The sequence below is a fragment of the Mya arenaria genome, chromosome 2, assembly GCF_026914265.1.
Source record: "Mya arenaria isolate MELC-2E11 chromosome 2, ASM2691426v1".
Taxonomy (NCBI): Eukaryota; Metazoa; Mollusca; class Bivalvia; order Myida; family Myidae; genus Mya; species Mya arenaria.
Genome location: NC_069123.1, coordinates 69,166,069 through 69,191,737, shown reverse-complemented (window position 1 = coordinate 69,191,737; position 25,669 = coordinate 69,166,069). Strand labels below are relative to the sequence as shown.

General features: G+C 36.7%; 1 protein-coding gene across 3 annotated transcripts; it reads left to right on the top strand.

The window, feature by feature from the left end:
* On the top strand, positions 1-20,570 carry LOC128211375 (equilibrative nucleobase transporter 1-like). 3 transcript variants are annotated; one of them, XM_052916099.1, is made up of 12 exons: positions 62-85; positions 2,452-2,552; positions 6,515-7,278; positions 7,537-7,583; positions 7,962-8,038; positions 11,362-11,454; positions 11,837-12,023; positions 12,258-12,434; positions 15,254-15,355; positions 15,686-15,875; positions 16,733-16,853; positions 17,269-20,570. In XM_052916099.1, the coding sequence occupies exons 3-12, from the start codon at positions 6,824-6,826 to the stop codon at positions 17,368-17,370; spliced, it is 1,551 nt and encodes a 516-aa protein (XP_052772059.1). In that variant the 5' UTR covers positions 62-85; positions 2,452-2,552; positions 6,515-6,823; the 3' UTR covers positions 17,371-20,570. The 3 variants fall into 3 exon arrangements, with proteins under 3 accessions (XP_052772068.1, XP_052772059.1, XP_052772077.1); XM_052916108.1 differs by lacking the exon at positions 2,452-2,552 and having other exon boundaries at positions 1-85; XM_052916117.1 differs by lacking the exons at positions 62-85; positions 2,452-2,552 and adding an exon at positions 5,914-6,086.
* The last annotated feature ends 5,099 nt before the right edge of the window (positions 20,571-25,669 follow it).

Here is a 25,669-nt window from a genome sequence, read left to right as displayed (position 1 = left end):
AGACAACCTTGACATTGGCATTTCTAAAAAATTCGAGTGTTTAGTAATTGGGATAATAGCAGAAGTCAGAGGTACCAGGAGCAAGGTATTTAAAGATTGACTGTCTTTTTTCTTCATAGTGATACATTGTTTGTAATTGAAATACCTTATTTACTATAGTCTCCATGGTTAGTAAATCGGAAATGTACTTGACATGTTCTCATATTGATTTATTGAAATAGTTATACATTTTCGCGTCAACTGGTTAAATGAGTATACATTACATTCATATTTTACCATGTAAGTGCAAAGTTTTGCACAAAACAAGCATTTAATGCATTAAAGCATATGTTTTACCTTCCCAATAAAACTAAACTTGACTGTCACAGACAACAATTATGCTAAGCGGAACAACTCGACCCAATCATTATAACTTGGCCAATTTCGACAAGCTTCAAGATAGACCTCGTAAAGACAATCGTAACAACTCAGCCATGGCAGAAGTGTTCGAATTGTTGTAAAACTGTGAACTGCACCCTTGCAGGTGCCCTTTTTATATATTGCTATGTTTTGACAGAATTAAATCTAAAACCTATCAAACTCATAATTATTCGTTGGATATTTATTTTTTGTGTACGGAACTAATATTAATAAATGGTAATATTTCTTGTTTTTATAATGTTATATAATATATATTTTATACACGTAATATGCTTTAACCCGGAATCCCGATGGGAATAACTACCAACTTTTGGTACAAACCAATTTGTATGTGAATGATTTGCCATATCAAAAACATATTTAAAGGTCAGATGACACATGCTCCTGTCTGCGCAAAAACTACTTATGCATTGATGGATTTATTAATGTAAACATAAGAATACAGATTAACAAACAAACCATGTACCTTGACAGTTTAATATACAAATTTTATGTAATAATACAAAATGTACCACTTGACATGCCTAAACATGTGAGATTAAAATTTGAACATTTGAAGTCTCCAGTTTGAACATTTAAATTTTTATGCCCCCCTTCAAAGAAGAGGGGTATATTGCTTTGCACATGTCGGTCAGTCCGTCCGTCGGTAGACAAAAGCTTGTTTAAGTGATAACTCAACAATTTCTGGACTTTTGGTCATCAAACTTGACATGAGATTGGGCCAGTAGATGACCCCTTTTGATTATGGTGGTCATCGGATCAAAGGTCAAGGTCACAGTGACCTTTAATGGTAAAAGGATTTTAAAGCTTGTTCGAGTGATAACTCAACAATGCCTTGACCTATGGTCATCAAACTTGACATGGAGACTGGTCCTGACCAGTAGACGACCCTTATTGATTTTAGTGGTCTTCGGGTCAAAGGTTAAGGTCACAGTGACCTTGAATGATAAAAGGTTGTCAGAGTGATAACTGGACAATGCCTGCACCCATGGCCCTCAAACTGGACTTGGAGGTTGGGCCTGACAAGTAGATGACCCCTATTGATTTTGGGGGTCATCGGGCCAAAGGTTAAGGTCACAGTGAATTTAAATGATAAAAGGTTGTCGGGGTGATAATTGGACAATGCCTGCATCCATGGCCCTTAAATTTGACTTAGAGGTTGGGCCTGACCAGTAGATGACCCCTTGATTTTAGGGTCATCGGATAAAAGGTCAAGGTCACAGTGATTTTTAACGCGAAAAAGTTATCAAAGATTTTCCTAGTGATATCTCAGCAATGCCTGGACCTATGGAACTTAAACTTTACTTTGGGGTTTGGTCTGACCTGTAGATGACCTCTTTTGATTTTAGGGGTCACAGGTCAAAGGTAAATGTCACAGTGACCTTGAACACAAAAAGCTTGTCTGTGTGATAACTTTGCATGGCCCTAAAACTTGACATTTAGGTTTTGGGTTGCCAGTTGATGACTCCTGGGTTTTGAGGTGATAGAGTCAAAGGTCATAGTCTTAACTCATAGTCATCATTCAACTTTTGTCATATTTTCTTATTCCCTGCTGATAAGAGGATACATTTTATCTGCAAATATCAGTCATCATCTGAACATGATTAAAAACTGTACCAACTATCCTCTCACTTTGAATGGTCATAATCTTAAAACTGCATCAAAGGCATCCAATATCAATGACGAAGTCAGCTGTCATTTCGGTACATGCATATTTCATTCAATTGTCCAAATAATCCTGACAACATGGTGCTCAGGGGGTGCATAATGTTTGACAAACTCTTGTACTAATTGCTTGGACAAGATATAATAAGGTCCTGGATTGACATTTATTTAATTGAGTACAAATCATATCTGATTGATGCAACCGAAAGGTGACAATGGAATCACCTGATGGAAGATGTTATTAAGTTCTTAAATATATTAATTGCTCTTTCCACATGAATTATTTCAGCTGCAACACTTTGGTTTCTTTTTGCTTCAATGTTCATTTGGCAGGTGTTTCATCATGGCAAGTTGTATTACTTTCAGGAACACAAGAGATTCTGTTCGACTGCAAACAAAAGACAAAAATAAAGATATAACAAGAAAGCTTACATCAGCTATCCCCTTTTGACATCATCAAAGGGCAGGTAATTTCAAATAGGGTATGATTGAAAGGGTAGATATCTTGGTCATATTGGTTAGATTATGTTCAAACTTGGTCAGGATGTTACCCCTGATGTACCATTGACTGCTTGTGAAAGTGGGTCAAATTGGGTAAAAAACTAGGTCACTAGATAAAACACTCTATTAAATTTGGTCCAATATTTATTAAACTTAATCAAAATGTTTCCCTTGATGAATTATTGGAGAAATTTAAACTGGATAATGTTGATAAAAAATAAGTTACTCGTTCAAGTCTTCGATTCTTTTTGTCCAGAACTATATATAGAATGTTACCCTTGATGAAATCTTCCTGCATTAAAAGAGGGTCTCATTGGATTAAAAGCTAGGTCAGTTGGTCGAATCTTAGGGAAAAATTGGAACACACTATAGACATAATATTTGGTCCAATATTCATTAAACTTAATTCAGAATGTTGCCCTTGATGAACTTGGGAAAAAAAGCTGACTTTGGGAAAAATACAAATCAGGCCAAAATAGCTTATATAATGACAAATATACATGTTTTCACGTATTTATGCATACATTACGCTGTGAAACAGTCATTCTTGTCAAGATTTTGTTTATATTTTTCAAGAAATTTATTCCTTTTTTATTCATTGAAGTAATCTTTTATCAAATTTAGAAAAAAATATAAAATTTTAGGGGGAAATGGATAATTTTTTCACAAAGGGAAACCAGCCTTTAAAAGGCAGTAATTTGCACCAAAAATAAATCAATGATTCTGTTATACGCGAAAGTTAGAAAGTGAGATTGAGTCTAGAATGATATTGTTGACGTTCACAAAACTTGCACAACTAAACTCGGAATGTGATACCTTTTAAACTTCATATTATACACTGTTCCAAATTGATGAAAATCTCTGATACACAGGTGAGCAATACTCGATCTTTTTCCTATACAACTGTTTGTTAAACAAGACATATTTATAATGGATTACACAAGCTTTGTTCTTCATGCTGCATCTTGAGGTGCTTTTGATCAATTATCATCAAACTTTGATAACATGTGTATGGGCAGAACATGCCAAGTTCAGTAGGCTGCCATGTCGCCCCAAGTTGCTACAGAGTAATAACCAGGCCCCAATTTCTCGAAACTTCTTAAAGTCTCTTATAACAGGATTAAGCTAAACCCACTATTTTTGTCTTTCAATATTTTGCGTTTCATGTACTCCTTTAGAAGTTTTAATACTTTAGATAGGAATTATCATTACGATTATCAAACTAAACCATTTTTCATTTATAAAAAATCGCTACAGTATGTACATTTATTTTGGCTTAAAACTGAAATAAGCAACTTAGGCCTGTTAAGCTTCGAAGTGTCAAGAAATTTGGGCCAGTGAATTGCTTAAATTAAACAAGTTTTTGATCCCCACACAGTGACTTGAGTTGCATTTAACCAATACTCAGCCAGTTTATAACCAGGTTTTCAACGAAAACCGGGTTATTAGAATGAGGTTGTTGTTGGGCGGGCGGGCGGGCGGGCGTCAAACATTGGTTTCTGTTCAATAACTTTAGTTAGCATTGATAGATATTGATTAAACTTGGTGTGTAGGTAGTTTATGGGAAGAGCTAGCTTGGGATTGCTTTTGAGGGGGGTGGGGCTAAGGTCAAGGTCACTGTTACTAAAAATAGAAAAATAGCTTCTGCCTAGATATTGACGAAACTTGGTGTGTAAGTTGCTTATGTGAAGAGCTAGCTTGGGATTGCTTTTGAGTGGGGAGGGGCTTAGGTCAAGGTCACTATTACTTAAAATAGAAAAATGGTTTCTGCCCAATAACTTTTGTTAGCATTGACCGATATTGATGAAACTTTGTGTAAGTTGCTTATGTGAAGAGCTAGCTTGGGATTGCTTTTGAATGGGGAGGGGCTAAGGTCAAGGTCACTATTACTTAAAATAGAAAAATGGTCAAGGTCACAGTTACTTAAAATAGAAAAATGGTTTCTGCCCAATAACTTGAGTTAGCATTGACCGATATTGATGAAACTTGGTGTGTAGGTAGCTTATGTACAGAGCTAGCTTGGGATTGCTTTTGAGGCGGGTGGGGCTAAGGTCAAGGTCACCTGTAAATAAAAATAGAAAAATGGTTTCTGCCCAATAACATAAGTTAGCATGATAGATATTGATGAAACTTAGTGTGTAGGTAGCTTATGTGAAGAGCTAGCTTGGAATTGCTTTTGAGTGGGGAGGGGCTTAGGTCAAGGTCACTATTACTAAAAATAGAAAAATGGTTTCCGCCCAATAACTTTAGTTAGGATTGACAGATATTGATGAAACTTGGTGTGTAGGTAGCATGTGAAGAGCTAGCTTGGGATTGCTTTTGAGTGGGGAGGGGGTACGGTCAATGTCACTGTTACTTGAAATAGAAAATGTTTTTGCCAAATAACTTTTAATAGCATTGATAGATATTGATTAAACTTGGTGTGTGGGTAGCTTATGTAAAGAGCTAGCTTGGGATTGCTTTTGAGGGGGGTGGGGCTATGGTCAAGGTCACTGTTACTAAAAATGTAAAAATGGTGTCAGCCCAATAACGTTAGTTAGCATTGATAGATATTGATAAAACTTGGTGTGTAGGTAGCTTATGTACAGAGCTAGCTTGGGATTGCTTTTGAGGGGGGTGGAGCTAAGGTTACTGTTACTAAAAATAGAAAAATGGTTTCTGCCCAATAAATTTTGTTAGGATTGATAGATAATGACGAAGTTTTGTGTGTAGGTACTAGTAGCTTATGTGAAGAGCAAGCTTGGAATTTCTTTTGAGGGGGGTGGGGGTCAATGTCACTGTTACTAAAAATAGAAAAATGGTTTCTGCCCAATAACTTTAGTTAGCATTGATAGATATTGATGAAACTTAGAGCGAAGGGACATGTAGCTTATGTGAAGAGCTAGCTTGGGAGGTGGGGTCAATGTCACTGTTCCTAAATATAGAAAAATGTTTTTCTGCCCAACAACTTAGTTAGAATTGATGGATAGTGATGAATCTTAGCGTGAATATAGCTTATATGAAGCTGCAGATTGAACTTGCTTATACAACAAATTTATTGGCTATAATTTCTGATTGCCCATACATAACAAAAACCTGGTTTCGTCGCATTGCGGCGCTTCTAGTTACAGTTTAATTTGAGATGTAATGATACTGACAGATCTTAAATGAAAATCTTCCTGAAATTTATTTTCCTTCTGTTTTTGTTCCTTGTTTACCTATAAAAAATGTGTTAAAGGCCTCACATATTTTTGGTGATAACATCTATTAATAGATTAATTGTTTGAAAGTCATTGAAAGTCATTGGAAATAACCTGTGTCCATTGATTAAGGAAACAGTATCTGAATAAATTGACTATGAGGGCCTTAAATATTTGTAGTAGTGATGGGTGAAATAGTTAAAGAAATGTTCTGAGTGTGTCATCCCTATGATAGTTACTTGCTTAAGGAGTATTCAACTTTGGAGGAGAAAATGATTTAAGCTTCGCTGCTAACCACTAGGATACCTATTAATGGCAAAAGTAAGAGTTGATGGATAATACAACCTGTTATAGCATTGAGGGACCTGCCAAACCCGCAGTGAATGTGCCATGTAGCCTGCTGGCTGACTACCAGTGCATCCATCAGACATCACTCATGCACTGAACATTTACGTGAACACTAACTGATGTAGTTGTTTAAACAAAGCATGTTCTTTTGAAGTAGGATTTGTGTTGTAGGTTTTGGATCATTTTGAGCAGTGGATATATCTGACATATATGTTGTTATTTTGATTTTGAATTTGTCCAGCTAGACTAATATCAGTAATAGTTAAACTGCAGTTTACCAGTGCATATATATATTTTCTTAAAATGTTAAGGCTCTTAATGTATTATTACTCTTATATTACGTATATGGAGTAAGGTGGGTGGGTTACTTGTGTACATTACAGTTTATAATTATATTTCAGGATGAACAGTTGCTGCCCAGGGAAGATGGTTGGATGATATACAGATGATTTAGAATGATTGAGTGACTGGACTGAGAGAAAACTTTGATGATGGAAAAGCATGAGGTTTAATGGATAGTATAAAAAATGTTATGACTGGGAATACTTTGTATAATTTGTATCTGTTCAAAATCCTGGACAAAGATCAATCCTTGTAAGACTAAATTCACTGGTGTTAAACTCAATATATTATTCTAAAAGGACCTTATTTTTATACATTTAAGGGTTTCCTAAGTCTATTATAAAGCTGAGTGAAAAAACGATTAAAAAATGGTGCTGTCAGATTCCAGTAATGGTGACATCGGTTGGAAAAAATGGCTCATTGCTGGATGGGCGTTTATGGAATGTCTTTTCTTTGGAGGTTTGCTGTATGGATGGGGATCTATTGTGTTTGTACTGAAAGATGAGGGAATATATGCAGACCTTTGCCCACGTACTGGGAACACTTCTGGATCGGGCAACATAACACATGACGTGACGTTTGTACCGGTTAAGTCACAGAATGAGACTGGAAATAACACAGGGTATATAGTGAACAGTACTGATGCCACTCTGTCGCCAGGTAGTGGCGCTCCTGCTGGGGGGAAGGATGTGATATGCAAGCCCCAGGATAGTAACTATGCTCTCTGTTTTACCATTGGCTCTGCACTGTTTTGTTTGGGATGTGCTGTTCTTGGTCACGTCAACTACAAGTATGGAACTCGTGTCACTAGAATCTTATCTTTGTAAGTACACTAGATTGACTTGTAAGTACATTACATGAAGTAGTATCACATGACTTATAAGTTCATTAGATGGAGTAGTAGTAGTAGTTAATAAATTAATTTCTGACAAAACATCTGATGATTTTTTTAACTCAATTTATATTGTCTTAATTTTATTTATTTAATTTGGACTTGTAAATATAAATGCACCAATTTTCAGTTCTCACAATGATTTTAGTTTGGAGTTGTGTATAAAGCCTAGGTATCTTCTTGTTTCAGTTTGACATTTGTAGCTGGCACATTGATGATGGCTTTTATCAGTAAAGGTGAGTTGAGGGGACAAATACGCAGTTGTACATATACAGATTTGTACTGCACTAAAGTTCAATTCAAGAACATACCACTTATGGAGTACAACTTTGCCATAGATGTTGTTTTAACATTCTCTTAATCAGAACAATATCATTTCAAAACAATGTCTATAAGCTCTTTTTTCGGCTAAGATTTATGATTATTAAAAAATAGTATGCTTTTAAATTATAGGTGCATATAATTATTATGGTGCAAATATAAATCATTATATTGATGGTAATCAATAGACTGGCACTTTGTTTACTAAATGCTAATCTTAATTTTCTGATACTTTTTGTAACCACATGTAGCTACCAGAGTTCAAATATTGTCTTTTCCCTTGTAAACCTCAGAGCACCCTTGGCTGATGTTCCCAGGGCTGTCATTGATGGGGATCGGAGGGCTTCCCATTCTCGTCACAAACACACAGGTATGCTCCCATTTCCCGTCACATAGACACAGGTATGCTTCCCATTCTCATCACAAACACACAGGTATGCTTCCCAATCTCATCACAAACACACAGGTATGCTCCTCATTCTCATCACAAACACACATGTATGCTCCCCATTCTCATCACAAACACACAGGTATGCGCCCCATTCTCTAAACAAACACACAGGTATGCTCCCCATTCTCATCACAAACACACAGGTATGCTCCCCATTCTCATCACAAACAAACAGGTATGCTCCCCATTCCCACACAATCACACAGGTATGCTCCACATTCCCACACAATCACACAGGTATGCTCCCCATTCTCATCACAAACACACATGTATGCTCCCCATTCTCACACAAACACACAGGTATGGTACCCATTTTCATCACAAACACGCAGGTATGCTTCCCATTCTCATCACAAACACACAGGTATGCTTCCCATTCTCACACAAACACACAGGTATGCTTCCCTATTCTCATCACAAACACACAGGTATGCTTCCCATTCTCATCACAAACACACAGGTTAGCTTCCCATTCTCATCACAAACACACAGGTATGCTTCCCATTCTCATCACAAACACACAGGTATGCTTTCCTATTCTCATCACAAACACACAGGTATGCTTCCCATTCTCATCACAAACACACAGGTATGCTTCCCATTCTCATCACAAACACACAGGTATGCTTCCCTATTCTCATCACAAACACACAGGTATGGTACCCATTCTCATCACAAACACAGGTTTGCTCCCCATTCTCATCACAAACACACAGGTATGCTTCCCTATTCTCATCACAAACACACAGGTATGGTACCCATTCTCATCACAAACACACAGGTACCCTCCCGTATCTTATCACAAGCACACAGGTATGCTCCCCATTCTCATCACAAACACACAGGTATGCTTCCCATTCTCATAACAAACACACAGGTATGCTACCCATTCTCATAACAAACACACAGGTATGCTTCCCATTCTTATCACAAACACACAGGTATGCTCCCCATTCTCATAACAAACACACAGGTATGCTCCCCATTATCATCACAAACACACAGGTACCCTCTCCAGTCTCATCACAAACACACAGGTATGCTCCCCATTCTCATCACAAACACACAGGTATGGTCCCCATTCTCACACTAACACACAGGTTTGCTCTGCATTCTCATCACAAACACACAGGTAGGCTCCCCATTCTCATCACAAACACACAGATATGCTCCCCATTCTCATCACAAATACACAGGTATGCTTCCGATTCTCACACTAACACACAGGTACCCTCCCCATTCTCATCACAAACCCACAGGTACCCTCCCTATTCTCATCTCAAACACACAGGTATGCTTCTCATTCTTGTCACTAACACACAGGTATGCTCCCCATTCTCACCACAAACACACAGATATGCTCCCCATTCTCATCACCAACACACAGGTATGCTCCCCATTCTCACCACAAACACACAGGTATGGTACCCATTCTCATCACAAACACACAGGTATGCTTCCCATTCTCATCACAAACACACAGGTATGCTTTCCATTCTTGTCACTAACACACAGGTATGCTCCCCATTCTCATCACAAACACACAGGTATGCTCCCCATTCTCATCACAAACACACATGTATGCTCCCCATTCTCACCACAAACACACAGGTATGCTTCCCATTCTCATCACAAACACACATGTATGCTCCCCATTCTCACCACAAACACACAGGTATGCTTCCCATTCTTGTCACTAACACACAGGTATGCTCCCCATTCTCACCACAAACACACAGGTATGCTTCCCATTCTCACACAAACACACAGATACCCTCCTCATTCACATCACAAACACACAGGTACCCTCACCATTCACATCACAAACACACAAGTACCCTCCCTATTCACATCACAAACACACAGGTACCCTCCCCATTCACATCACAAACACACAGGTACCCTCCCCATTCTCATCACAAACACACATATATGCTCCTCATTCTCATAACAAACACACAGGTATGCTCCCCATTCTCATCACAAACACACATATATGCTCCTCATTCTCATAACAAACACACAGGTACCCTCCCCATTCTCATCACAAACACACATATATGCTCCTCATTCTCATAACAAACACACAGGTATGCTCCCCATTCTCATCACAAACATACAGGTAGGATCCCCATTCCCATCATATAGACAGAGGTATGCTTCCCTATTCCTGTGGCAAACACACAGATAGGTTCCACATTGAACATTAGACCAATCGGAAGACACTGTGCAAGATTTATTTTAAATCAGATACTGTGAAATCATTAATGTTCGTGGGGCATTAATGTTTGTGGTTTTCGTGGGTTGGGTGATCCACGAATTCAAGATCCCACGAAATATAGATCCTTTATTCACTTTTTTTCAATTGCCATGTTGTGTGCATACTCTAGTTTATTCGTTACACAGGCCGCATTATACAGCGTAAATATCCGTCTCACTGTATATCTTGCTTTCATCGTTTGTTCATATATTATATATGCCTTCAACAAATAATAAACCAAATCATTTTAATGTGTTTTATGAACCAAATGACAGAAGCACGTGCCTAAACGTGTGCTAATCATAAAAATCTCAAGGCTAACACGATGTGAGTGATGAGTGTTGGTTCTCGATATTTTCTTTACTGGAATAACTAATCGATTACATTGGAGGTTCTGAGCATCCAACGTGACAATGTACAAAACATCGCGTTCAATACACTGTCTTATTAAACAAAAATGTTTGAATAAATATTGAAATTATGATATGAAATGACATGATATTCAAAGTGATTAAATTTGTAAACATCAGCTATCTTTTGGGATTGTTTTCTCAAATATACGGACCTTCTCGGTGTTTTCGCAGTTTGCGAAATTCTTAATTGGCATTCAATGGCTTTGGCTATCTGTATTTATGATCAGGGTACATCTTCTTTTATGACCTTGATTTCCAATTAAATCGATAATTGACATGCACTAATTGGCATGTCGTACCACTTAAGCGAGTGTCATAAACCGTGTGACGTAGAAAACGAAATTCACAGGCTGGCGCGTGGAGATAATGCAGACGATCTATAATGATTGCAGTTTCGAACAAAAATTCAAAAATGAAAAACCACGAATTCAAGTACCCACGAAATTGTTATTTTTCGGCAAACCACGAAATTTCATGCCAACGAATATAAATGATTTCACAGTAATCACATTTCTTTCTTAGAACTATTGCCTAACTGTGAAATACACATGTATATATTGTTTTTGTAGGTCTCTAACCTGTTCTCAACAGGTAGTTCCACATTTGTGGGCTTGCTATGTGGTGGATTTGACATGTCATCTGCCGTCTTGCTCATGGTCAAGGCAAGTATTGTTAGGTAAAAAACAAGGTGTATGCTATTGATTATGAACAATCATATAACAGAATTCGCCTCCTACTGAAGTATGTTTGGTTTCACAAAATGAAAATTCAAATGCTAAATATTAACAAATTGCTGTTTTCTTTATTTCTTTTTAAAATGAAACTTTCATATGTACTCTGTTAGAAAGAATTGTTATAACAGAGATTTTGGGTAGTTCAATGGATAATTTGGTAGTTTCGGAAATTTGAAATGCAGTGTCAACTATAGCTTAATGTAAATGAATTCTGAAGTCTATTAAGATTGTCTTGTTGAGTAAAAGAACACAATGGTTGTCGTGTACAGGTAATGAAAAGTTATTGTACAGGTCATTATGTTTGTTCCAGTTGGCCTATGAGGGTGGTTTCTCACGACAGTACATGTTCCTGTTGATCTGTGGAGCCCACCTGCTGGTTCTGGTCAGTACGTTCTTTTTCCTGCCCCGGGAATTTATACCCAGGCCAAAGGTCAAGGTCATAGAGAGAGAGGTGGCAGAGAATGAGGAGGTTGGGATCAAACTGATCGATAAGTCTGGTAAGGGGATTTTTTTTTGTTGTTGTTGTCTTTGTTTAAATATGTATGGGTTGGTTTATCATTTTATTCTCTTAATTAACATAAAGAAGTGAATATATGTAAAAATTCAAGGACTTCCACGAATCATACACAGGAGGTTTAAAGCTCTATAGTTATAAGTACACATAAGTACAAGAGTGGTGATTTTTTCTACTGTAATGAGTTTGACAGTTACAGTGAGTATAATTATTTTAGCCAATGTAGAAGTCAACCCTCCCAGGGCAACCCGTCCGAGTCTACGGTCATGCATGTTGAAGCCAATGTTCGTGAGCCACGTTTTGTGGCTGTCCATACTTCAGGTCAGGTTCTACTACTTCGTAGGCAGCATCAACCAGTACCTCAACAGGCTCTTCGATGAGGACAAAGATGAAGGTTAGAACTCTTATGATCAATGACTAGTCACCTGATGAAGATCATGAGATATTTGGGAGATACCGGTACTCTAGTAAATGTCAACACTTTTTGCAGGTGCAGGTGGAGGCTGAATTTAAAAATACACACCTGTAGAAGAGAAAAGGCATTTCATCTCTTTCATAGCCTCTCCTGTCTGACTTCTGTTTAATAAGTTTTTAGCTCCACTGGCCGAAGGCCATGGAGCTTATGTCGTCACAGATTGTCCTTCGTGAGTGCGTGCGTGCGTGCGTGCGTGCGTGCGTAAACTTTTACTTTAAACGACATCTCCTCTGAAACTGATAAGTGGATTTTGACAAAACTTCACAGGAATGTTCCTTTGGTGGTCCTTTACCAAAATTGCTCAAATGGTTCCGGTCCATTGCACAATATGGCCGCCAGAGCTAAAAATAGCAAAATCTTTAAACGACATCTCCTCTGAAACGGTTCGGCAGATTTTGATGAAACTTGACAGTAATGTTCCTTGGGTGGTCCTTTATCAAATTTGCTTCAATGGTTTCGGTCCACTGCACAAGATGGCCCCCAGAGGTAAAAATAGAAAAACCTTTAAACGACTTCTCCTCAGAAACCGATGATCCTATTGCAATGAAACTTGACAGTAATGTTCCTTGGGTGGTCCTTTATTAAAATTGCTCAAATGGTTCTGGTCCATTGCACAATATGGCCGCCACAGCTAAAAATAGCAAAATCTTTAAACGACATCTCCTCTGAAACGGATAGGCAGATTTTGATGAAACTTGACAGAATTGTTCCTTGGGTGGTCCTTAACCAAAATTGCTCAAATGGTTCCGGTCCGCTGCACAACATGGCTGCCAGGGCAAAAAAAATAGAAAAACCTTTAAAGAACATCTTCTCAGAAACCGATGATCAGATTTTGATGAAACTTGACAGAAATGTTCCTTGGGTGGTCATTAACCAAAATTTGTTAAATGGTTCCAGTCCACTGCACACCATGGCTGCCAGAGCTAAAAAATAAAAAAAACTTTATACGACTTGTCGTCGAAACCGATGACCTTTTTTCGATAAAACTTGACAGAAATGTTTGTTTGGTGCTCCTTTACTCAAATTGCCCAAATCATTTCGGTCCACTGCACAACATGGCAGCCAGAGCTATTAATGTAAAAAATTTTTTTAAATAACTTCTCCTCAAAAATTGATGATTGTATTTCTATGAAACTTGACGAAAATGTTCGTTAGGTGGTCTTTGCTTGAACCTTTTGGCCAGTGGAGCACAGGCACTGATGTGCCTCTTGTTTTATACCATTTTTGCTCATTTTGACATTTACAATGCTGTTGCCAAAGGCCAGAAGAGCTTATGCGATGGTAATGTGTACGTAGTATGTGCATCCGTGCGGTCGTGTGTTCGTGCGTCTGTAAACAATTGCTTGTGAACACGATACAGTCTTCAGTTTTGATTGTATCTCGATGAAACTTGTACAGTATCTAGATATCCATTAGAGCTTGGTTCCTTTCGAAAACCAGCCAGATCCGCCCATAAATGCCTAGATTATGGGCCATGAAAGTTTTAAAGAAATGCTTTCTATTTTTAGCCAGGTCTGCATGAGCGAATTCTATTTTTAGCCAAGTTTACATGTACATGTAAATTCAAGTCTAGAGTTAAGGGGGACAATTTGCAAGTCTAGGATTTTGAGAGACAATTTGCTTTTTGCTTCTGCAGTTGATTTTGTGAATTACTCTGCCTTGTTCTTGTTGAAAGCCCAAAGGTCATTTTTTAGCTTTAAGTTCTGTAGTTTGCGCATTCATCTTAACAAAATTGGTTGTGAATGTTTAAGTTATGCACCTGGTGTCATTACTGGCCACACCCAGGGTTCACAGGTTTGGTAAACATAAATCTGGAAAGGTTTGAAAATCTTTTTGTGTGTTCGTGCAACCATCTCAGCACAATTGATTGTGAATGTTTGTTCAAATTGATCAATGTTGTCCTAGGATGCCCTTGACTTTGACCTTTTGACCAACTTTTTTTAACTTTTAAAACTACAGAAAATTTTACTATGAGTACAGTTTTGAAAGCATTTTTTTTTGTCAGATGACTTTTACTTGGCACATATTAAAATAGTTCATGCAACTAATCTGCTTACAATACTTTCTGGGCTCAGATGTTGAACGTGCTACGTTTTCAGGTAACCCAAACACAAAACATAAAGTATATGTCTGTTGCCTTTTACCCATACATACATGCTCTGGATTGATATGACCACAAAAGCCATGCCAGTAGAGCATAGGCCCTTTTGGGCCTCTTGTTTTCATTTTGCAAACTGATTTTAGGCAAATGCATAGAGAAGTGTCACTTTCTTTACCCCTGGGTTTTTTATGTACCGGTAGTTAATAAAAAATGTTTAGTGAAAGAAGCAATTTCCTGATATGATGACATGGTTCTTCACAACATATCAGCTGTAGGTATCATAATTTTCAAAGTGTACCAAATATAAAGAACACAGTCATAAAATAAGACCAATCCTATATGTGTAGTGCAATATACATTTGAAATTGCATGTAACTATAAATTTACTAAATGTACATGTGAGTTTGGTTAGTGGTCACCAAGCCGGACAAGTGGGTTTTCTCTGGGTACTCCGGTTTCCTCCACAACACAAGACCACACTCTAGCGCAACATCGTGCCAACAAGAGTGACTTAGTATAAGCTATCATAGCTTTCTTCACAATCATTGTAAAATATTTAATGTTTAGAGTAAATTTGCTAAATGCTCATTGCCTGTAAATGAATTGTACATGTATCTTACCTACTTGTGTATTTCAGTGAGTAAATTCACCAACATGTGTTTCACCATCATGATGGGTGGTCTCATCACCTCGCCGATGGCAGGTATTGTGTATGATCTCGTCAAGAAACTCTGCAAAGGTAAGCTTATGCATGTTTGCTCTCATATGTTTTGGAATTTGGTGGTCAGCGTTTCTAATCAACAAAGGAAGAAATAATTATAAAATAGAATGGCGAAGAAAATTTCTGTACTGGTGCCCAACGCCAGTTCTATTCCAATGAGCACACACCCTATATTGAGATATCATTCGTGGAACATAAACAATTATTTTCTACAGTTTCTGTATGTTGGTAAGGTCCTGTTTGCTTGGCTTGGTGTGCTTCTGGCTGCCCAGTTATTAACCTGTCATGATTAGTGTTCTCTACCTGATTGATGTATGTCTAAGTGTTACATGATTTCTCTCCTTACAGATGGGAAGTCTCAGCCCTACCGTGAGGTGTTACCAGCGGCCCTGCCCCTGGCCGTGGGGAGTCTGCTGGCAGTTCTCCTGTCAGTCCTAGTCCTCATCCCATCCACAGGACTGCTTTACCTCATCTTTGTCGTGATGACCCTGTTCAGATCATTCCTCTATAGTATGGCTGCTGCTTTCCTCAGTGCTGTGTGAGTCTTTTACCACTTAGATATTTGTTATTTGAGAGAATACAACGATGATGAGATTTTATATTTCCTGTTTTTAACCAGGTTTTCAACAAAAACCAGGTTACTAGAATGGAGAGTTATGAAGGTTGGTGTGTAGGTAGCTTATGTGAAGAGCTAGCCTGGGATTGCTATTTAGAGGGCGGGGTCAAATAGTTTCGCTCAGTAAATTAGGCTAAAATTGATGGATAGTGATGAAAGTTGGTTTGTAGCTAGCTTATGTGGAGAGCTACCTTGGGATTGCTTTTTGGGTAGGGGTGAAGAGGACCGTTCCTTAAAAAAATGTTTTTTCCCAATAACTTAGGTAAGGATTGATGGATAGAAATTAAAGTTGGTGAGTAGGTAGCTTATGTGAAAAGCTAGATTTGGGATTGCTTTTGATGGGTCAAGGTCAAGGTCATTGTTACTTAAAATAGAAAAATGGTTCCTGCCCAACAACTTTAATTAGAATTGATAAAAACTAAAGAAGATAAAAACTGCTCATAATTCATACAGGAAATTAATTGTCTATAATTTCTGATTGCATAACACACTTAACAAGGGAAACTTTCAGTTTGATAAAAGTAAAGATAATGGCTGCTCATAACTCATACAGGAAATTAATTGGGTATAATTTCTGATTGCTAATATCAAACACCTGATTTCATCACACAAAGACAAAGATTAATGATGACCTTGATGAGATTAATCAACTCTTAAAATTCAAAATCAATACATACAAATTTTCTGAATATGTCTCAAAGCTTATTTCCATGATTTTTTATTCCATTGTACAATTATCAATGTCATAATATAAACATATCAGTTTCCTCCCTGTATAGGTTTCCAAGTGAGTATTTCGGCATGCTGTATGGTGTGATGATTGTGTGTGGGGGTGTGGTGGGCTTTCTACAGTTTGCCTTCTTCAAGTGGTCTGAGATGTACGCAGAGGGCCCACTGCATGTGAGTACCTTTGTCTGAACAGGGTGGAATATGTGCATAATGTCTGGGCTGTTTTCATGAATACATGAAAATGCATTGTTGTATATTCACTGTACCCTATATCTAGATCTGTTGAAGGGATAAACCCCCAAAACCATGATTGACTTGCTAGATTGTGAAGATGGTGGTGAACTTGACTGTTAATTTTACTGTAAATAATACTGTATCAAGCAAAACACTTTTTGAGGGGTTGATATGAAGTATAAATAAAACTTTTTTTGGCAGGCAAGCTTTGATTTCTGGCTCTGTATGGTGTTGAAGTTCAGTTTCAAATTGAATATGTCAAACTATTAAAGGTAATACTGAATAACGTCAAATGTCATTTTGCTCAGGATTGCTTTAATCAGACCCCTAACAATCTTCTGTATTTTTTCAGGCCAACATATTCCAGCTGGTGCTAGTTACTATCTCATTCATTCACCCCCTGTTTCTGTGGATCACGTGCTCCAGGGAAGAAAAGAAATTCAAGGTCAATTGAGGCCAACACTAAATGTCAGAGGTCAAGGTCACAGAGGTCAGCTGAGGCTTACAGATTGTGAAAAGATTGTACACGAGTATCCACAAACTTGAGAAATTGGTGCCAAGAATGTTACCTGTTGTATTTAAGAATTATACAATTTGTTTGGAAAAATATATATTATTGATATTTAGATCATGGCAGTTTTGATAAATACCTTTCCTTTGAGGAAGCAAAACTGTAATGGTAAATCTATAGTGTTTTTAGGGAGATTGGATGATCCTGTTCTTATGGTTGAATCACTGAGGATTCTTTAAATTTCGTACATGTTTTATATAAGTGAATTAAGTATAAGGTAAGTATTATATTTGTTAACTTTTGTCTGGCTTTTGCAAAATTAAAGCCATCAACAAAAGATGAAGCAGAAAGTTAATCTACTTGTACTGGACAAATAACAGAACAACTGTTATTCCTGTACATCTGGAAGACTGATAAACACTCTCTCTGATGTAGGATCTCACTGATTCTGATCATGCAGTCATTTTACTGGCATTACAGTTTATTCTGTGTATCACATTAACATAATTTAAGGATTTTCCCCCATTAACAGTAATATAGTGAGGATAAGTTCAGTTATTTCAAACTTGAAACATTAAGTCCTTCTTGCAATAGATATTCACTAAATTTAAAGTGATGGAAAGACACAGTAGGTGGTAAAATGCATATTTTTTCCATAGATTTACACTGGACAATCATAGAAGCTTTAATTAGTGTTGACCTAGTCATAAAGAGCTATAGATATATAACACTATGTAGTTTTAAGACTGATCTGGCAAGTGCATGCAACAGCATTGTTTCAGTATATATTTCATACTATTGGTTTGTAATTAACTGCTTTAGTTAATGACTCAAGTTGCATCTTGACTTTTTCTTGTTTTGAGTATATTTGTAATTTCCTTGTTTATAACTCATTGTTCAAGGATATCTCACTGTAAACATTGAGATCTGACATGAGACTTTCATGACATTGATAAATCTGTTTTCTTTTCACGGACTTAGTTTTGCATTGCTATTACTTAGATTGGACGAATGGAGTCCTTAAACTTTAACTTAATAAATTCATCTTATAATTCCCTTTGATTATAGTACATGGTACAACTGTTATAGTATTGTTTTATATTGTGTTTGTTTGTTAGTTCTGTTTACATGCACCCTATAGAATAATTACAAAAAAGAAAGATTTTATTAAGATTATTTATCATCGTTTCTTGTTTATTGATGAAATGATAGAGAGAAAGAAATCTCATGTAACTGACGTGCATTTCAAGGCTTTAACCTAGCCTGCAAATCTCTATCATGAAAATGTATCTGAGAAAAAAAGTCTGAGCCACAGGCCCGAGGTGTAAGTGATAACTGACCAGTCCGTGTTACTGGCCTCTGTATGTGCCTTCTGGTCAAGTACCACTGCCCTTACCGTACAGAGGTAGGAATTTAACAGAAGCTATTTAGTTTATTTTAGTGATATGTTCTCATTTTTAGCTCGACTATTCGAAGAAAAAGGAGAGCTTTCCTATTCACCCAAGCGTCAGCGTCGGCGTCGCCCCTTGGTTAAGGTTTTGCGTGCAAGCACCATCCAACCTACTTAATTAACCAAGTTTGATAACTCTACTTTGCATTTAATGCCAATAATAGGCCTTTATTATTTGACTTAGATATTCTGGTTAAGGTTTTGCGTGCAAGCACACATAGGTTAATATCTCAGCAACTGCTTGAGGTATTGCATCAAGACTTTATACAATGGTACTCAACCATCCAACCTACTTAATTAACCAAGTTTGATAACTCTACTTTGCATTTAATGCCAATAATAGGCCTTTATTTTTTGACTTAGAAATTCTGGTTAAGGTTTTGCGTGCAAGCACACATAGGTTAATATCTCCACAACTGCTTGAGGTATTGCATTGAGACTTTATACAATGGTACTCAACCATCCAACCTACTCAATTAACCAAGTTAATAACTCTACCTTGCATTTAATGCCAATAATAGGCCTTTATTATTTAACTTAGAAATTCTGGTTAAGGTTTTGCGTGCAAGCACACATAGGTTAATATCTCAGCAACTACTTGAGGTATTGCATTTAGACATGATACAATGATACTCAACCATCCAACCTACTTAATTAACCAAGTTAGATAACTTTAGTTTGCATTTAATGCCAATAATAGGCCTTTATTATTTGACTTAGAAATTCTGGTTAAGGTTTTGTGTGCAAGCACACATAGGTTAATATCTCAGCAACTGCTTGAGGTATTGCATTGAGACTTGATACAATGGTACTCAACCATCCAACCTACTTAATTTACCAAGTTTGATGACTCTAGTTTGCATTTAATGCAAATAATTGCCCTTTATTATTCGACTCAGAAATTCTGGTTAAGGTTTTGCATGTAGGCACTCATCGGTTAATATCTCGGCAACTACTGGATGAATTGCATTGAGACTTTATAAAATGGTACTCAACCATCCAATCTACTTAAATAACCAAGTAAGATAACTCTAGTTTGCATTAAATTCAAATAATGGCCCCTTTTTTATTCAACATAGAAATTTTGGTTAAGGTTTTGCTTGTAACCATTTTAAGTCAATGCTTCAGCAAATACATCATGTATTGCATTGAAACTTTACACACAGGCTCCCAACCATTGAACCTTCTTATTTAATCAAGTAAGATAACTCTATCTTTCATATTATATATTTTTTGCCCCTTTATTATGTGACATATAATTTTTGCTCCTTTATTATGTGACTTAGAAATTCTGGTTAAGGTCTTGCATGTTAGCACACATAGGATAATATCTCAGCAACTACTTGATGTATTGCATTGAGACTTTATACAATGGTATTCAACCACCCAACCTAATTGAATAATCAAGTTAGATAACTGTGTTTTGCAAATAATGGCCCTTTATTATTACACTTAAAAATTCTGGTTAAAATTTTGCATGTAACCACATTTATGTTAATATCTCCGCACATTATGTATTGCATTGAAATCTAATCTAACAGTGATCCATGCATGTTTCGCCAAACATTTTCAATCCTTACACTGAAAAGCGGCGGAATAGTCGAGCGCACTGTCTCTGTGACAGCTCTTGTTATTTTAAAAATTATTATTGAAATTATGTTTTTATTTGTCTCAAATACATACAATACTTTTATTTTGTTTTCTTTTGTTTTACCCGAGAAAGCATTTTAAATGATGGGAATTATTGGTGCCATGTACTTTCTATCTCCATGTTTTGTTTGAGGCATGTTTGTTCCGGCTTTATGTAAATGTGCTTCTAAATTTCATAGCTTTTATTGAAAATTGAGTTAGAGAAGTTTTGTTTATCCTATCTGTGAGATGTGTTATTTTCACTGCTGTTGATTTCACTGCTCTTACAGATTCTGGTTTTCATATTGCTTAATAACGGTGACGAAGTGACAAATATGTTAAGCTGGACATTTCTGAAGTGACATCACTAAAATGATGTACTGAAGTTATGTTCACGCAATTTTCTAATTAACACTAATTAAATGGACTCTTTTAAGGGTTCGCGGGGGTATATAGGAGTGAGTTTGGTCTGTCCTCTCCTCATAATAACTCATAATAACTCTTGAAAGGGTGGACGGACTTAAAAAAAATTGGAGCAAATGTTTAACACCATAAAATACAGGTCATGTTTGACTTTTGTTACAAACCACTTGATTTTGAAAAAGTTATTAACCAAAAAAGTCCATGTCTGGACATAACTCCAGATATGGTTAACAGACTTTGTTATTTTACAGGTATTTAGACCATGTTGTACAGTTCAAGTTCGATAATGGTTTTAAACCACTACCAGTATTTTTTTACAGGGTTATGTCCACTTTCTCAACTTTGAATTTTTTTTAAGAATATAGCGGTGTTGGGACTATTATTTATGATAGGGTAGACGGATTAAAACAATTTTGGGTACACCGTTACCATGCTAGGGAAAGCATGTTGAATTTGTCTTTGTTTTAAAACCACCAACTTTTGTCCTTTTCTTCTTTGAATTTTCCAGAATTTGGTGTCAGGGCGATACAGGTAAAATGGATTTAATAAATTTTTGGTACACATGTTTAACTTAAAATACTTGTACTGGTTTTAATCCACCATCTAGTTATTGCGCCATATTAATGAAATAGTTTACCGTTCCGTGGCCAGGCGGTATGTTTTGGTATTTGTCATTCCTGTTATAGGTCTAGTTTCACAAACAAAATTTCACCCAAGTTCAGCAATTATTATCTATCCATACATAAAGGCACTATTGCAACTAATTGTAGCTTTTGCTTTGCATGTCCTGTGATATTAGTATATCAATATTTTTGTTAGAAGGAATTGTAGATCCATTGACGTGAATGAATAGTTATTTTTTTATTGCTTTGTTAGCTTGTCTGCTTTTTGAAGGAGAATGGTCCAGATGTATTTGGATTGCCCATGTGTCTTTATTGTGATGTAGTGCAAAAAACTCTAACCTTGATCATTACATGAAAACCAGTATTTTAAGATATTCGAATGAAACTTGGTACACATTAAGACAACAAGAAATGCAGTGAACACTTGTATATGAAGGCCCACAACTCACACTTGTATATGAAGGCCCATTACTCACACTTGTATATGAAGGCCCACAACTCACACTTGTATATGAAGGCCCATAACTCACACTTGTATATGAAGGCCCATAACTCACACTTGTATATAAAGGCCCATAACTCACACTTGTATATGAAGGCCCATAGCTCACACTTGTATTGAAGGCCCATAACTCACACTTGTATATGAAGGCCCATAATTCACACTTGTATATGAAGGCCCATAACTCACACTTGTATATGAAGGCCCATAACTCAGACTTGTATAAGAAGACCCATAACTCACACTTGTATATAAAGGCCCATAACTCACACTTGTATATGAAGGCCCATAATTCACACTTGTATATGAAGGCCAATAACTCACACTTGTATATGAAGGCCCATAATTCACACTTGTATATGAAGGCCAATAACTCACACTTGTATGAAGGCCCATAACTCAGGCTTCAGTAATTGATGAGTTCTGCCCAATGTTGACTAAAAAACAAACAGAAAAGGGTCAGTGTTTGCTCCAATGTGCTCTTGTTGTAAATTATGATGAAAGCTCTTTTAACTCTTGGATCAGTTGACACAAACTGTGGCATCTACATCTCCATGATAACCATTCTACACCAAGTTTTCATTGGCATCTTCATGACGACCATTCTACACCAAGTTTTCATTGGCATCTTCATGATGACCATTCTAGACTAAGTATTGCATCTACATCTTCATGACGACCATTCTACACTAAGTATTGCATCTACATCTTCATGACGACCATTCTACACTATGTATTGCATCTACATCTTCATGACGACCATTCTACACTAAGTATTGCATCTACATCTTCATGACGACCATTCTACACTATGTATTGCATCTACATCTTCATGACAACCATTCTACACTAAGTATTGCATCTACATCTTCATGACGACCATTCTACACTATGTATTGCATCTGCAGCTTCATGACTTACCATTCTACACTAAGTATTGCATCTACATCTTCATGACGACCATTCTACACTATGTATTGCATCTGCAGCTTCATGACTTACCATTCTACACTATGTATTGCATCTACATCTTCATGACAACCATTCTACACTAAGTATTGCATCTACATCTTCATGACGACCATTCTACACTATGTATTGCATCTACATCTTCATGACGACCATTCTACACTATGTATTGCATCTACATCTTCATGACGACCATTCTACACTATGTATTGCATCTACATCTTCATGACAACCATTCTACACTAAGTATTGCATCTACATCTTCATGACGACCATTCTACACTATGTATTGCATCTACATCTTCATGACGACCATTCTACACTATGTATTGCATCTACATCTTCATGACGACCATTCTACACTAAGTATTGCATCTACATCTTCATGACGACCATTCTACACTATGTATTGCATCTACATCTTCATGACGACCATTCTACACTATGTATTGCATCTACATCTTCATGACGACCATTCTACACTAAGTATTGCATCTACATCTTCATGACGACCATTCTACACTAAGTATTACATCTACATCTTCATGACAACCATTCTACACTAAGTATTACATCTACATCTTCATGACGACCATTCTACACTATGTATTGCATCTACATCTTCATGACAACCATTCTACACTAAGTATTACATCTACATCTTCATGACAACCATTCTACACTAAGTATTACATCTACATCTTCATGACAACCATTCTACACTATGTATTGCATCTACATCTTCATGACGACCATTCTACACTAAGTATTGCATCTACATCTTCATGACGACCATTCTACACTATGTATTACATCTACATCTTCATGACAACCATTCTACACTAAGTATTGCATCTACATCTTCATGACGACCATTCTACACTAAGTATTACATCTACATCTTCATGACAACCATTCTACACTAAGTATTACATCTACATCTTCATGACGACCATTCTACACTATGTATTGCATCTACATCTTCATGACAACCATTCTACACTATGTATTGGATCTACATCTTCATGACAACCATTCTACACTATGTATTGCATCTACATCTTCATGACGACCATTCTACACTATGTATTGCATCTGCATCTTCATGACAACCATTCTACACTATGTATTGCATCTGCATCTTCATGACAACCATTCTACACTATGTATTGCATCTGCATCTTCATGACGACCATTCTACACTATGTATTGCATCTGCATCTTCATGACAACCATTCTACACTATGTATTGGATCTACATCTTCATGACTTACCATTCTACACTAAGTATTACATCTTCATTTTTATGACAACCATATCAAGCATTTAAACTTATATCATTAGTATACTGGTGTGAGATATGTTTTTGCCACATGTTATGTTATGAATTTGCCATTTTTATAATGATATTTGGTGAAATTTTTGTATATATATAAAAATGTATATATTATATTGATGCCTCTATAAAAATGTTAAATTGCTATGGAATATACCAAACTGACATAAATAAAATATTAATGTGACTTAGTTTCTTTATGAATGTGTTTATTTTCCATTTCCCTCCTTAAATGCTTCTTAAAACAAAGTTAATTGATCAATTTGAAAAATGCAAATGGAAGTGAAAATATATGAAGTTGATAAGGATTGATTAGAAGAAACACAACAGAAAATGTCTTGTAAATAATTTATTGACGGAAAACAGATGCCTGGATACATTATTCTGGATAAACAAGACATGTGACCTTTTTAGAATACCATGGTTGACATTTTGCATTATTGGGTAGCATTTAGGATTCTCATACCGCTCAATGACATTTCTGAAGTTTAGTGTTTGAGTGATATATTTGAGTTATAGGATCATAAGAAGTTAGTGATAAAAGGGCATGTTAACTGTGTTGATGAATGACCATATATCTTCAGATAATCCTTGGATACATCGCTATTTTCTCATGATGCTTAGTCTGTTAGATAAACTTTTGAAGCAGGTACTCACTGCCTGATAAAGTCACTGTAATTTGAGCTATATCTTCCAAACTGTTTCATGGTAACAAAAGTTTGTTAGGTAGCCTCAGTATAAAAACTTTTTACATGTCTATATTTATACTCTTTTATGCCCCCAAAGGATGGCATATGGTGCTGCAAACTGTTTGTTTGTCTGTCTGTCTGTCCCGATGGTTTTACAATAACTGGGGTATTCTAAGGTCCACGGACCTCAAACTTGGTAGGCAGATTGGTCATGAACAGCAGATGATCAAAGGTCAAGGTGGTGGTGACATACTGAAATACTTTTCTGATCATTAACCGAAGAATACTGGGCCCAAGGGACCTCGGACTTGGTAGGAAGGGTGGTCATGGACATTAGACAAACCATAATGATTTTGAGGTCAGTAGGTCAAAGGTCTTGGTCATTTTGACCATGAGTTGAAAAACTGTTTCCAATTAATAACTGAAGAGTGCTGTTGGCAAGGACCTCAAATTTGGTTAACAGGTTGGCCATGACCAACACATGACCCCCTAATGATTTTTATACACCCCAAAGAGAGAGAATATAGCTGCCGCTTTGTCTGTCTGTCCTTCATTCTGTCACACTCTTGTCAAGAAAAAAAACATCAAAACTTCTGATGGGAATGAAATAAAACTTGTTAT